The sequence below is a fragment of the Triticum aestivum genome, chromosome 5B (assembly GCF_018294505.1).
Source record: "Triticum aestivum cultivar Chinese Spring chromosome 5B, IWGSC CS RefSeq v2.1, whole genome shotgun sequence".
Classification (NCBI taxonomy): Eukaryota; Viridiplantae; Streptophyta; class Magnoliopsida; order Poales; family Poaceae; genus Triticum; species Triticum aestivum.
In genome coordinates this window covers 458,784,008-458,797,965 of record NC_057807.1, presented here as the reverse complement: position 1 = coordinate 458,797,965, position 13,958 = coordinate 458,784,008, and the positions used below count along the sequence as shown (strand labels likewise).

At 44.2% G+C, this 13,958-nt stretch overlaps 1 protein-coding gene across 3 annotated transcripts; it reads right to left on the bottom strand.

The window, feature by feature from the left end:
- Positions 1 to 5,002: 5,002 nt before the first annotated feature.
- LOC123112453 (uncharacterized) lies at positions 5,003 to 11,369 on the bottom strand. Of its 3 annotated transcripts, none has more exons than XM_044533436.1 (10): positions 11,106 to 11,369; positions 8,813 to 10,928; positions 8,408 to 8,737; positions 7,981 to 8,282; positions 7,746 to 7,904; positions 7,464 to 7,643; positions 7,190 to 7,384; positions 6,877 to 6,975; positions 5,739 to 6,377; positions 5,003 to 5,629 (listed from the first exon to the last, which is right to left on the bottom strand). In XM_044533436.1, exons 2-10 carry the CDS (start codon positions 10,896 to 10,898, stop codon positions 5,300 to 5,302), a joined length of 4,320 nt encoding a protein of 1,439 aa, XP_044389371.1. In that variant the 5' UTR covers positions 10,899 to 10,928; positions 11,106 to 11,369; the 3' UTR covers positions 5,003 to 5,299. The 3 variants fall into 3 exon arrangements, with proteins under 3 accessions (XP_044389371.1, XP_044389370.1, XP_044389369.1); XM_044533435.1 differs by having other exon boundaries at positions 8,408 to 9,154; positions 9,185 to 10,928; XM_044533434.1 differs by having other exon boundaries at positions 8,408 to 10,928.
- Positions 11,370 to 13,958: the final 2,589 nt, after the last annotated feature.

Genomic DNA, 13,958 nt, shown 5'->3' with positions numbered 1-13,958 from the left:
CATATAATAGTTATATTTACCAAAAGAAGAAGTTTCCTGAGAAGGAATGAATTAGTGGCATTGGTATTACTCATAAAGAAAAAATAAATGAAATAAAAACTAAAACAAAATCAAAGTGGAAGTTCTCTAAGAAATAATGTTGGAAATTGTATGACCCTTTAAGAAGAAAAGAAATGAAAAAAGTTAAAACAAATAATGAAAAAATTGCACATATTTTACATAAAAATGTGTTTTCTATAATAGCAAGAATAAGCATTAACAGAGGAATTTTCGTAAAAAGAACTTTTGAAAAAGGATTGGCACTGGTATTACCCTTAAAAAGGAAACAAGAGGAAATAAAAACTAAAATAAAATCAAAATAATAAAGTTCTCCGAAGAAGAATGAATTAGTGGTTTTGGTAGTACCCATTAGGAAGAGAAAATGGTAAAATACAAAATTTCAAACAATTTACACAGAAAAGTGTTCCTTTCATAATATACAAGAATAAGCATATAATGATGGAATTTTCACAAAAAAAACTCCTTAAGAAAGAATGAATTAGTGACATTGTATTGCGCTTTAAGAAGAAAAATAAATAAAAACGAAAACAAAAAGGAAATCATAATAATGAAGTTCTCTAAGAAAAATGAATTAGTGGCATTGATATTACCCATTAAGAAAAGAAAATAAAAGCTAAGAAATAAATAAAAATATATAAGTTATGTTTTCTTATGATATGTAGGAAGAAACTTATAATAGTAGAATTTTCACAAACAAAAAGTTTCTTAAGAAGTAATGAATTAGTGCCATTGCTACTACCAATTAAAAAGAAAGAAAATGGAATAGAAACTAAAACTGAATCAAAATATTAAAGGTTTCTAAGGAAGAATGAATTAGTGTTATTGGTATTACCTTTTAAGAAGAAAGAAAAAAAAACTTGCACACAACTTCGCACTAATTGCATTTTTTATAAATGCAAAGAATAAGTGTATAATAGTGAAAATTTACACTCTATTATAATTTACACACATATTACATAGTAGTTCTGTATATAAGTTTACACTCACCCAACAACCCAAGATACACATATAAAGAAAAATAAAATTTGACTAAAAAGAAAAGAAAAAAGAAAAATGCATAAATATATTTTTAAAATCAGGCAATGGGTAACGGGCTTCAAGCCCAATATTAAAATCGTCTGACCCCTGCAAGGGGCAAGTCAAAAATTCAACCCAAGAAGACATGAAAATACAAAGAAAAATAAACAGCATGATTCTTGACAAAGAAAAAAATCAACGATCAGAAAATGGACTTGCTTGAATTCAAATTTCAGGCAACTTACATATAGCTAAAGTGGAATCTTTTATACTCCCACCGTTCACTTTTGTAAGACGGTTTAGACATTTAAGACAACACCCAAAACAGTTCAATTTCAGTTGTCTTAAACATCTTACAAAAGTGAACAGATGTACTAGAACATTTTCCACACAAAAGAAAACTCTTTTAGGCGTCCAACTAGAACTTAGTCAAATTTCGAACCCCCAAGCTTTTGAAAATTGGCCAAATATGTTTCTAACCCCACCCAAAGTGGTATTCTTCACCATATGACCGTACTTGTGGACATGTGAGCAAGATTGGCATCCCTGGTGATCAACCTCTAGATCCGCCACTGCATGTGGGAACCTAACAAGCTCAGAAGGGCACAATATGAGAAAGTTGGTGAAAGCCAAATTCAAAAAAAATCTTAAGAAGTGAAATTTCAAACAAACAAAAAAAATCATAAGTACTCCAAAAAAAGTGGAACACAATCTCAAATTTTTGAAAATAATAATGAAATAATGCTATGTTTTCCTATAGTTCTTTTAAAGCTTTCATGACTTTCTTGAATAACCTTTTTCTGCTTCCTACAAAAATCATGTATTCATTACTTGTTAGTATTTTCAACTCTTTTCAACTTTCATAATGTTAATTCCAATAAATTCCAAATCTACAGCTTTTATCAAAAAAATTGTTTTTCTACACTTTTTTCCTCATTTTTCCCCTATTTTGTCAAATAAATTATGCATAGACTAGGTAACCGTATGTATAACACTGCACTGCCTAATCGGTCATACTGCTTGACCGAGTGACAGAGGACTGGCGGAGTTTAGCGAATACATATGGAAAGGAGTGAAAACGGAGCAGAAAATTGGCAGAGCTGAGTGTTGCCACATTTGTTGATGTGTTTCTTAGAAGAAGAGGAAACGAATATGAAAATCCCAAAAATGAAGTTTGCCCGAACTCAAAAAACACGACGGGGTGGGGGGTGGGGGCGAGAATCACGAGAGTAAGAAGGGGATTGCATTTTTTGTGAGCACCCGCAAAATAAAAACGTTTTTGGTGAGGAATTTGTCGGGCCAAAAGTGTACTCCCTCCTTCCATATATATATAGGGCCTCATGCGTCCTTTGATCAATGATAAAATTATTAGTATATGAGATGTACGATTCAAAAATTATATCATTAGAAACTTCTTTCACATACGATTTCAATGGTATGCTTTATGTAACATGCATGTCATATATCATCGTGCTAACCCGTGATCAAAGATAACCTTGTAAAATCGTATTAGGCCCTATATAAGTGGAAGGAGAGAAGATGGTTTAGGCTGGGCAGGATGTGCAGAAAGAAGATAGACGGAAATTTCCGCATTTGAGGATGAAATTCTGTTTCCGCGCGAGTATTATCAGAAGATCATCGTTTAGTTTCCGTTCTCATTTCCGGTTTCGCTATTTCTGTTTCCATTTCCATATTTTATTTTCGTTTGGATCTTAGTGAAACAAAATACCCAACAAAATATGAATAATAGAAAATATCCAAACTTCACCACGTCACCCCTGATGCAGTTATCGTCTCTGTGAAAATAGAATGACATGAGGTAGAAAGTGCAGGTCTGGTTCATCAGAGTCAGGCACAAGAAGATCTTTTCACGTCAAGCAAAAGCAGCCAGCATATGCCATAACCCCCACCGGTAGTTTCTGATCTTACTTACATAGCCCGGTTGGCACTCTGAACCCCGATCAGGAACTAGATGCTGCGAAAGCAAAACGAGATTTCTTGATGCTGTAACTTCCTCGGTCAGTCTCACAGGAGATAAGACTTGTCCCTCACACAAGCATCAAAACGTGGCTTTACTGCAGGGTGTAACAAGGCTGCTGCTGCTGCTGCTGCAGTGCTAGCTGTGAATGGAGTGGGTCGAATTAACCATTACTTTTAGTGGAAGAGTTAACACCATGGAGAGGATCGCAGGCCTTCCTGCTCAAGCTTTCAGCCTTCCTTATATGGCCTCAGGCACAATGCCCAAAATATGCATGTATGTACTCTGGAGCGGGCGACATGAGCAGGTGCGTGTCCATGAACACGAGAAACCTCAGCGGCAAGCTGCCGGCGGAAGATGGCGCTCTTCCTGAGGCAAGCCAGAGCCAGCCGCCGCAGCACCAGCCAGAGCACGGCGGCGGTGGTGGCGACGGCGAGATGGTGCATTTCAGCCACCCGGAGCACCGGCTGGCGCGGTTCGACTTCCCGTACCTGTTCCTCTGCATGGGCTGCAAGGAGTACGGCGCCGGCAAGCGGTTCATGTGCCAGATCTGCGGCTTCCAGCTGCACGAGTTGTGCGCCCTGGCTCCCCCCTCCCTCCACGACCACCCCTTCCACCCCAAGCACCAGCACCTCCTCTTCTTCGAGAAGCCAGGTAATGGCGACGGACTCATCAGGCATCACACACCGAGCACGCAGGCACGCCACCCCGACTCACGATGAAAATGCATGCGTTTTGATCAGGCGGGTTTCTCCGGTGCAAGTGCGACATCTGCGGCAAGCCGGTCAAGGGCTTCTCGTTCCGGTGCGCGTGCTGCAGCTTCGACGTGCACCCGTGCTGCGCGGCCATGACGCGCCGGATGGAGCTCCCGGCGCACGGCCACCCGCTGCTGCTGGCGCCGGACGCGGGCGTGGCCACGAGCTTCGTGTGCCAGGTGTGCCGGAGGCGGCGGTCGGGGCGCGTCTACCAGTGCATGCCGTGCGGGTACTACCTCCACGCCAAGTGCGCCAAGGACATGGTGAACGGGCTCTACGAGCACGGCGTGGTGCCGCCGGAGAAGAGCAACCCGCTCGTCGCCGTGGCCAAGGTCACCATCAACGCGCTCTTCAGCATCATCGGCGGCCTCATCGAGGGCATCGGCGAGGGGATCGGGGAGGGCTTCGTGGAGAACATCGGCAGGAGCAGAGGCAGAAGCTTCAGATGAATCAAGAGGCTAAAACATAATGTGTGTGCGTCTGATGGCGAGTGATGTTTTATCTTTGCAAAAGTGTACTCCCTCTATCCCGTGATATAAGAACGTTTTTGACACTAGTGTAGTGTCAAAAACGTTCTTACATTATGGGACAGAGGGGGTACCTCGTAAATGTATGTCAGGGCCTTTTGGTTTGTTTGAGGAAAAACAGAGAACTTTTCTAAAAAGTTTGAATGGATACTCTTATTTTTTGAACTTAAGATTGAATGGATACTAAATTGCATGTAAAATGTAGTTTGAGAAAAAGCAAAAGATTTTTCTTCCAAGAGGTTTGAGTAGATGCTAAATACCCTATTGAGTGCAAAAGAACCTTTTGGCCCTGTTCGGTTGACAGGGATAAGTCTACCACAATCCCCTCCAATCCCCTTGGGAGGGGGTGTAAACCGAACAAGGCCTTGGGAAACTTTTTAAAAGAATCAATTTTACCAATCAAACAACATGTATAAGAAAAATTGCTAAAGGTTTTGATCCTCCAAAAGTTCTCTGAAAATCTTTTTGAATCAAATAGGCCTCTATGTAAAAGGGTAAGGGAAACTCACCTTATTTCCAATCTCCATGATGGTTTCTCCGGCTCCCAAAGAGCATGTGATTCCAGTAAAATGTGAGTGAACACCAACTGAACATGATGCAGCAATATAAAACACAGAGGTATAATACAGTAACAGATAACCATAACCACCAGGCCACAAGACATATGTCCAAAATAAATCTATATAATTATTATATGTTCACTTTAACGAATATATGTCGCCACCATCTGATAAGTCTACCACAATGCACTCACAACACGATCTATGAGGTAAATAGGTACAGTAAAACAACATCCAAGGTTCAAACAGAAAAAATAAGCCATGTCTAGCCAGAGCACCCAAGTTTCCCGCAAAACAACTATGCCGGCCTGTATCAGAAGACACCTCCACCTCCCTACGGCTGTGGATGAAGAATATGTGCGCACAACGCCTCGCCATCCATAGGGGGTAGTACTAACTAATTCAGAAGCGAAGAGAACTTAAACCAGGGAGGTCTAAGGTTCTGCCGGCCAGGATCAACGCGACGACAGCTAGGGCAACTGCGACTCCGATGAAGATGTACTGCCGCGTTCTCCTTTTGAACTTGTTACGCAGGGGTGCGGGCATGGGCTGCAGCTGCCTCACTGCTGGTTTACCGGGCCTCCTTGGGGGTTGTTGAGGAACATCAACATCCCTAGTATTGTCAGGTGTGTTGCTTTCAGCGTCTGTTGTAGCTATAGGTGCAGGGTTGCTCTGGACACTTGCTAAGTCTGCTGGTGCGGTGCCAACCTTTTTAGACTTCTTTGCTTTCTTCTGCAGATGTTTGGCAATAGGATGAGAATTAATAATTTGTTGTGTGGGCAATAGTGTAACAAGAAGAAATGAGGCTCTAACATGAAGGCAGAAAATTGTGGAAACATACCTTTTCCTTCATCTCAGCTTCCTTGCGCGCTTTGAACTCCGCCCTTTCCTGAGCCTTCTCTGCCTTCTTTTTCTTTCTTTCCTCAGCTTCCTTAGCTTTGGCTATTTGCTCCAAGCGGAGTTGTTCCTTTTCAGCTGCAGCCCTCTGCTCTCTTAATTCCTCCTCCTTGCGTGCCAACTCCTCCGCCTTCCTTGCTAACTCCATCTCCTCCGCCAGACGAGCCTTTTCCTTTTCAATCTGTTTTACATCTACCACTTCTGGAGCTGGAGCTGGAGCTGGGGTTATTTCTTTCTGGGATGAACCACTACCAGCTGCCTTTGGTTTGGCCTGCTTATGGGTCTGGGTTGGTGGTAAAACAGGAAAGGAATCCTCTTCTACAGGGACAACAACTGCAGTAGACTTTTCAGGTGCTGCTTCTTTAGTTGTAATGGGAACGTTTGGGCTTGAAACAGTGAGTTGAGATGGATTGTTGGGTCTTCTACTGTAATTGTTACTGGGAATGACGGGAGGCTCCTCATCAGGACCAAGTGATCTTCCATCATGGGTAGCTAATCTCCTCAGAGTGCTAATCTGGTTTGCTTCAACATACAGCCTGCGGAAGTCATCATCTTTGTTCCACATCTCCATAAAACCCTCAACCTGAAAGAGGAAGAACGTTCAAAAATTAGTGAATTACTGATCAGATTATATGAAGATCAAGAAAAAACAACTGTCATAGTTTAATAACAATTCAGTATTGATCAGTCATAGGAGGGACTATGAATATGACGAATTAGCATAGTACTTAGTTGTAGGAACTTCTCAGCCAAAGGTAGATCATAACCCTAGTAGGCTAGTACATTCAAATATGTATTACTCCCTCCGTCCCAAAATAAGTGTCTCAACTTTGTACTAGCTCTAGTACAAATTTGTACTAAGCTCAAGACACTTATTTTGAGACGGAGGGAGTATTATAGCACTGACACGAGATTAAAAATTGCAAATGCTAGTGGATTGTATCTGTTCTGTTGGCCAATTGGCTCAAAAGCGCTTGTAAGTTGACCAGCTCAAGCAATTGAAACATCAAAACCAAGGCCAAATATCCATCCTACCAAATGCATAACTAAGACAATAACAGAGAGGGGGTTGTCTGATTTACCTGATTATTACAATATGACTGAAGTCCATCAATGTCACCACTTGATAAGAGCTTGCCCACAGCATCGCGGTCCTTCTTGTACATGAAGAAGTACTTGTTCTGCCGTGCCAAAGATATAGACAAGGATTTTCAGTTTCTTACAAAGCTAACCAGAAATACTACAGAATAGACTCTGCATTATTAGAATATTAGTCACTAGCACAGTAGTATTTCTCCTAAATAATAATCTATAACGCCATGTTGACTTTGTTTATTTAGCATTAAAATATTGCACTACAGAATGAACACTACAAGCCTACAAGAAGCTTCTCACCTTCTTGCCCGGTTCCCCTCTCAGCTCAACCCACTTCTCATAGGCCTGTTGACGTAGTTCATTGGCAGCATACAAGTCATCATTTAACTTTCTGAGAGCAGCTCTTTCATCCTCGAAAGACTTTTGAATCTTTTTTCTGTTCTCCTCAAGGGACTTCAGATTTTTGAAAAGTAAATCTGCTTCCTTCTTCAAAGTCTAGAGAAAAGAACATAGGTCAATACAAAAATTAATGAAATATGAATTGAGAAGAACAAGGTGTGGCTTAAGAAAATACCTTATGTTGCTCATGAATGTGATCCTTTTGATGGAATGCTTCACTCATTTCAGCCTCTGAGCCCATATTGGAGCACGCTTGCTTCCTTTGGGCTTTCAGATCATTAATCTCTTTAATGAATAGCTTCTCTTCTTTCAAAGAAATTGTTTCATGTTCCATAGTCCTCTGTTTCCTCACGATCTAAATCATCAGAATTTTGAACATAAGATGGCAGATCAAAAATTGCAATAATATAACATGAGAAATGGTAATAAGGTCAATACACCAGCAGAGAATTCTTACCAACTCATCAATTTCTTCAACTGAAGTTGCTTGATTCAACTTCCCAATAGTTGACCGTACACCATCAAGAACATTCCTCTTGCCAGCATGTGCAGCTCTCGCTTCAGTCTCTTCTTTCCGTGCTGCCTCTAACTTTTCCCGATACTCATCAAAGGCAGCCTGCAATATATAAATACAAAAGTCAGAAACATGCTAAGGAAGGAAAAGGGGACTTGAACATTTGGAGGCCTGTTACCTTTTGCTTTTTCTTGCGAGCATTAATTGCATCTCTTTCCTGAGTCAGGCGATCCAGATGAACTTGAGCATCTTGTACCTTTGCCCAGACATCATCGCCCGCAAGTTTAGGAACCTTTACGATGAAGAACTTGTGTGGCCTCATGAGTTGTATATTTCCCTTGTCACTCTCAAGATCAACAGGCTGTTCAACAGGCGACTCACTGGAGTCCTCAGCAATCTTCTCCTTGCCTTTGTGTTCATGTTCATCATCATTCTCATGTTCCACTGGAACTACCCCGTCAACAGATGAAGGTTCCACTACTGTTATGCAATAACTAGGGTCAGCATTTGTACTTCCACAAACAACTATATTCAGCACTAACTTCAAGGAGAAAATATATAAATTTGAAAAACCAATAGTATAGCCAAACAAAAATAATGCATACCTTCCAAAGATTTGGTTTCAACCTCAGTAGAAGATATATTGCATGCATTTATATTTTCAGTATCTTTGGATGTCTCATCTGACGTGGCGGTTGCCTTGTCCGTATGAGGAGCCTTAACTCCAGATTCCAATGTAACAACTGGCAGGCAAGGATATTCAGTCAGAGAAACTAGCTCTTCACGCGTAGTTGATGTGTCAAGAATGTCCGGCTGGTCATTATTAGATTGGCAATCTGTAACCAAATCACGTGATTCGCCTATTTGCGAAACATCACCAGCTTCAGGAGCCACATCAGATTCACTTCCTGGGGCAGAAGAGGGTTTAACTTCATCTACAACAGAAGCTTTATTATCAGTCAATGCAACAGCTTCACCTTGATCAACAGCAGTTTCGCTAAGAGATGCACCTCCTGTATCATATCTGAGTTCAGCGTCATCTGTCACAGCAGTTCCATGTTCCGTGGAAACACCAGATATAACTTCATCGACAGCGGTGCTAGATATTTCATCAGAATTACACTCCTCTGCTTGTACATGATCACAACTTTCCAACTCAGTATCCGGTTTTACGTAATTGTTATCAATGAAATCAATGGACCTTGGCTCATTATGGAAAGTAGATGCTGCAGCCGCATGCAACGCAACGTCTTCAACAACCTCCATCTCTTTACCTGGTTCTGCCTCTACCACAGCATTGTCACTTTTATCAGCTGCAGCTGCACCAGTGCCAGGTAATTCCAACTGCTCATGTTTTCCAGTCTGTACAGAAGAATATTCATTCTGGGCTAAATGTGCGTCCTCAGGGGAAACTTCTTTGTTTACCTCCTCCTCAACTTGGTCGGACGAATTCGCATGCAATGGTACACTCCTGTCTTCAGATGCCGACTTGAGATCCGGTGTTTGCACGCTATCTGCTGCGTTCATTTCCAACATGACAACCTTCACATCAGAAACTGCAGTGTTTCCATCACCTGCAGCATCTTCTACCTGGAGTATGTGATCCCCCTTAGGTTCAACAACTGGAGCTTCTGAATTTACTGACTGATGTGTGACAGAAGAGACATCAACCTTAACGGATTCATTATCTTGCACAATTTGTTCACTTATTCCCTCCTTCACAACTTCAGCAGGAATGGCCTCATTTGTACCCTCCTTTGCGGGAGGTTTTGCTTCCTCGTCAGATGAGGGGACAACAACCGTATGACCATCATGCAAATCCCCCTCACCATCCTTTACTACTACGCCCTCCACTTCAACCACAACAGAGGCAACTTCGCTCTCTCCCTCAAGCTCCAAAGAAGTGTCAGCAGTGTCCTTGGCACAGCCAAGCCCGTTTGCAACAACTTCCTCTTCTGAAGGTCCCTTAGAAGTCGCTTCACAATCGCCTCCATCCAATACTTCAGGCTGAGAAGTGTCCTTGGCACAGCCAGGCCCGTTTGCAACAACTTCCTCTTCTGAAGGTCCCTTAGAAGTCGCTTCACAATCGCCTCCATCCAATACTTCAGGCTCAGTAGTCAGTGCTTCTATTTGCTGCCCTTTGCTCCCATCAGCTTCTATCTCAGGAGCAGATGTGCCAGAATCAGCAATCTGCTCAACATGGTCATGCCCGTTGCTCCCATCCTGCTCCACCAGCTCTGTGACTGCAGCATGCTCATGTTTGCCCTCATCGACGTTAATCACAGGATCAGTAGCAGTCACACTTGTGTCAGCATCATGCTGTCCAGTCACCCCCGAGACACCTGATCCATCTGTACCTGACTCCATGATCTCAGCAGCAATCTCTTCTCCTTTGCTCTGCTCGCCACTGCCCTCAGACTCCAAGACAATGGAACCAGACTCAGCCTGTGTGGGGGGCTTATCTGAACCACTGGACTCTGCTGGAGCATTCTTCTCTCCATCCTGCTGTTCTTCAGGAGCAACAACCTCAGTGGCAGCACTTTTTTCACTTTCTCCATCGTTGACATTAAGCACAGATTCCACGGCATGTGGAGCAGAATCATCAGCAGCGTCAGCATGGTCAATCTTAAGTTCTGTTGCTGCATCTTGACCATCAAGCTCTCCAGCGGCAGCAGTGCCCTGGTCCCCCGGTCCAGCTTCAGAATTGTGGCTTCCCTCACCTTCTACTTCGCCCACACCATCAACCTCAGACTCCGCCGGAGCGGGGCTAGCATGCCCGTTGGAAGATGGGAGGCCGACGGCGCCGTCCGGAGCGGCCAATTCCCCACCGGCGGTGGGGTAATCTCCGCCCGCGTCAGCAGCCGGGGCTGCATTGGCCCGGGGCAGATCCTCCTCCTCCGGGCGGGAATCCGACTCGGCCCCGGCGCCCGTGTCCGAGCCGGGGTCCGAGTGGCCGTCGGAGTCGCCGTTGACGATCACGAAGGGGCCGCCCACCCCCTCGCGCTCCTCCCCCGTCGGGGAGACCGCCTTGGCCGCCGCCAATTCCGCCTTCGGCGCCTCGCCGGCGCCGCCGCGCGCCGTCCCCTCGGCCGTCATTGCCGCACAACCGCGGATCACGCCCCGATCCTGCACGCCAGAGCCAAAAACAACACCGCCCCGTCAGCCCCGCCTCGCCCGGATCACAGATCAAACACGCAATCCGCCAACGACGAGCGAACCCGGCACGAAACCCAGGCCCCATCACGCACACAGATAGATTGACGAAAACGAAACAGAAGATCTCGAGGCAGGGGAGGCACTTACAACTCAGGCCGCGGATCCGGGCAGCACCTCTCCTCCGCCGTCGACCCCTCGCCGCTCCGAGCGCGGCGGCAACGGGACGAGCGAGATCGATCCGGGCGCGTGCGCGATCGGTCGGCGAGACGGATCTGTGTCCCTCTCTCGCGGCGTCGGCCTCCGTTCTGTGTGTTTCTGTTGTGCGCTTCGGGTTGGGTTTTGGCGGTGATTTATTCCGAGGACTCGACTCTCCTGCTCAGATCTCTCTCTTCCTGCGGGCGCTGGCCGCGGCTACTTGTAGTGAGAGAGGAGAGAGGGAGGAGGAGGCGTGGTGCGGCCAGCCGAAAAGTGGTTCGGATATGGACCCGATCCGCAAACAAACTGCCTTCCTACGGGTCTTCTTTTTTTTGGTTTTTGTTGGAAACAAACTCTGGCCTGGCCTCACACGGCCTCCTCTCGCGATTTCGTGTGGCCTGCGAGGTCCTCCTCGTAAACCTGCGGGGAGGCCTCCTTGCATAAATGTGAAATCCTTAGGTGTATTTCGAGGAGCCTAATTGTAATTGTGTTGCACAGTAGGGTAGAGCAAAGATGGCAGTGCCATCCAAGGAGTGGTAGGGTTTTGTGAGGAGGTGATCTTTTAGGTTATGCTCGGAGGAAATTTAAATTTTTTTAAAAACTGATCCGCGAACTACTGTTTGGTGTAACGCCCGCGGAATTCCAATCTACGGTTACTCTTAAGCTTTGAAAGATCGCAAGACATCCCTTTGCCCTAGCGCCGTTCATGATCAAATTGGGTTCCGCGGCTGTAGGATCTCACTATTTGCTGGCTCCCGCGTCGTACCACGTCATTTCCTTTTTCGGCTTGTCTTTGTAGCCGTGTTGGTGCTACCATGCTAGGTATTCCAGATTCCATCAATGTTCTTAAGAGTTCTTTTCTTTTGTGGTATTAGGCGTAGTAATACGATACGCGTCTATGTCATGATAAAAGTTTTTTAAGAGATGATCCATTTGAAAAATGTCGACCGTTGGTTAAACGCGGGAATCCAATCAACGGTTACTCTTAATTTTGAAGGGTCGCAAACGGATGCCACGTCGTCCCACCCCCTATTCCTTCCCGCGCACCGCCCCCATTTCCTCTTACGCCTTTTTTGGAGCATGTGTCGATGTTAGGTATTTGGACTATATAGGTGTTCTTAGAATATCGTCCCTTTTGCAGTATCATGTAATGTAAGATGATACATCGTCCAAAGCTATGATAAAAGCTTTTTGAAGAGATGATTGTTAACATATGGTGGGAAGACATTGCAATACAATGACTGATGACCGTTAGATAAGCGCGCGAATCTAATCAACGGTTACTCCTGATTTGAATTTGGAAACTCACCCGTGCCCGCCACGTGGTCCCGTGCTTCTCGAACTCCTTTCCCGCACCTTCCCGTTATTTATTCTTTCGGTCTGTTAGGAGGTCATGTAGGTGTTGGGGATTTGGGAGTCAGGTGGTGTTCTTAGAAGGACGTTCTCTTTTACTTTATCATACACAGTAAGATGATACATCATCCAAGCCACGAGAAAACGTGTAACTCCAAATGGCTGCATTTTCAAAATACGTCAACTACTAGTTAAGCGCAAGAATTTAATCAACGGCTACCTTTTAATTTGAATTTGAAAAGTCATCAATGTCTACCACGTGGTCGCGCGCTTCTTCTACTCGGTTCCACGCCCTCCCCTCATTTCCCCTTGGGTCCTGCTTGGGAGCCCATGTCGGTCCTAAGTATTTTGGAGCCCAGCATGTCATCCAGTATACAACAAAAGAAGTTTCAGAGCCCGTGACAGTGCTGAGTATTCTGGAGCCTACCAGTGTGTGTAGAATAGTCTCTTTTGCGTTATCGATAGAGTAAGATGGCACGACATCCAAGTCACGACAAACGCGTTTCATAAGATGATCGCTCACTTCGATCAAACGAAGATACTTTCAAAAAAACAACGACCACTAGTTAAGCACGTGAATCTAACCAATGGTTACTCTCAATTTTGAATTTGAACAGTCATCATTCCCACCACATGGTCTCGTGTGTCTCCTATTCTTTCCCGCACCCCCCCCCCTCGCTTGTTTGCAACACGTGTCATTCTGGAAGACAATGGTGTTCTTAGAAGGTTTTTTTTTCTTTTGCGCTATCAAATATTAGTAAGATGGTATGTTGTCCAAGCAACAACACAAGACTTGTTGATACTTGTTCTCGAAATAAATTTGCATTTCAAAAAACAACAATGTTAGTTATGCATGCATAATATGGTAGTTGAGTCATGGTGCAAAAATTATAATGTTACATTCAAGTGTTTGTGTTCGACTCGACTTTGTATAACACAAACCTAAGGGATATCTTCTTCTCCCGACATCCATGGAATACGTGTACATTGAATTTAGGGGTGAAAGATAATATAAAATGAGGAAACATAATGACATAGTGGACGAAAGAATGGAAATATCGAAGTGGTCCACATGTCATCTAATCCTCTCGTCCATGAGAGTGGCCTATCATCTACCACCCCTCCAAAAGCACGAAGAACGAAGAACCAAATCCATCTCACTCATACATATCTATAATCCGGCATCCACGTTGCTATGTTTGCCACCAAGTGCATTTAGTTCTAAACATCTATCCGGTCTCAACCGTCAAAGTATGTTGATCCAAAGAGCCAGATTCCTTCACTAGCCTTTAACATGGGAGCTACATCTCTCAAGAGATACCCATAACTAGGCTTCGTAATTATCCCAGACAATCTATTTCCTCCCCAAATGAGGCTACACCAAAACTCTTCCAAATATAGGACAGTGATCGCATGGATCGGGAACATTTCATTCTTGGATATACGAATTGA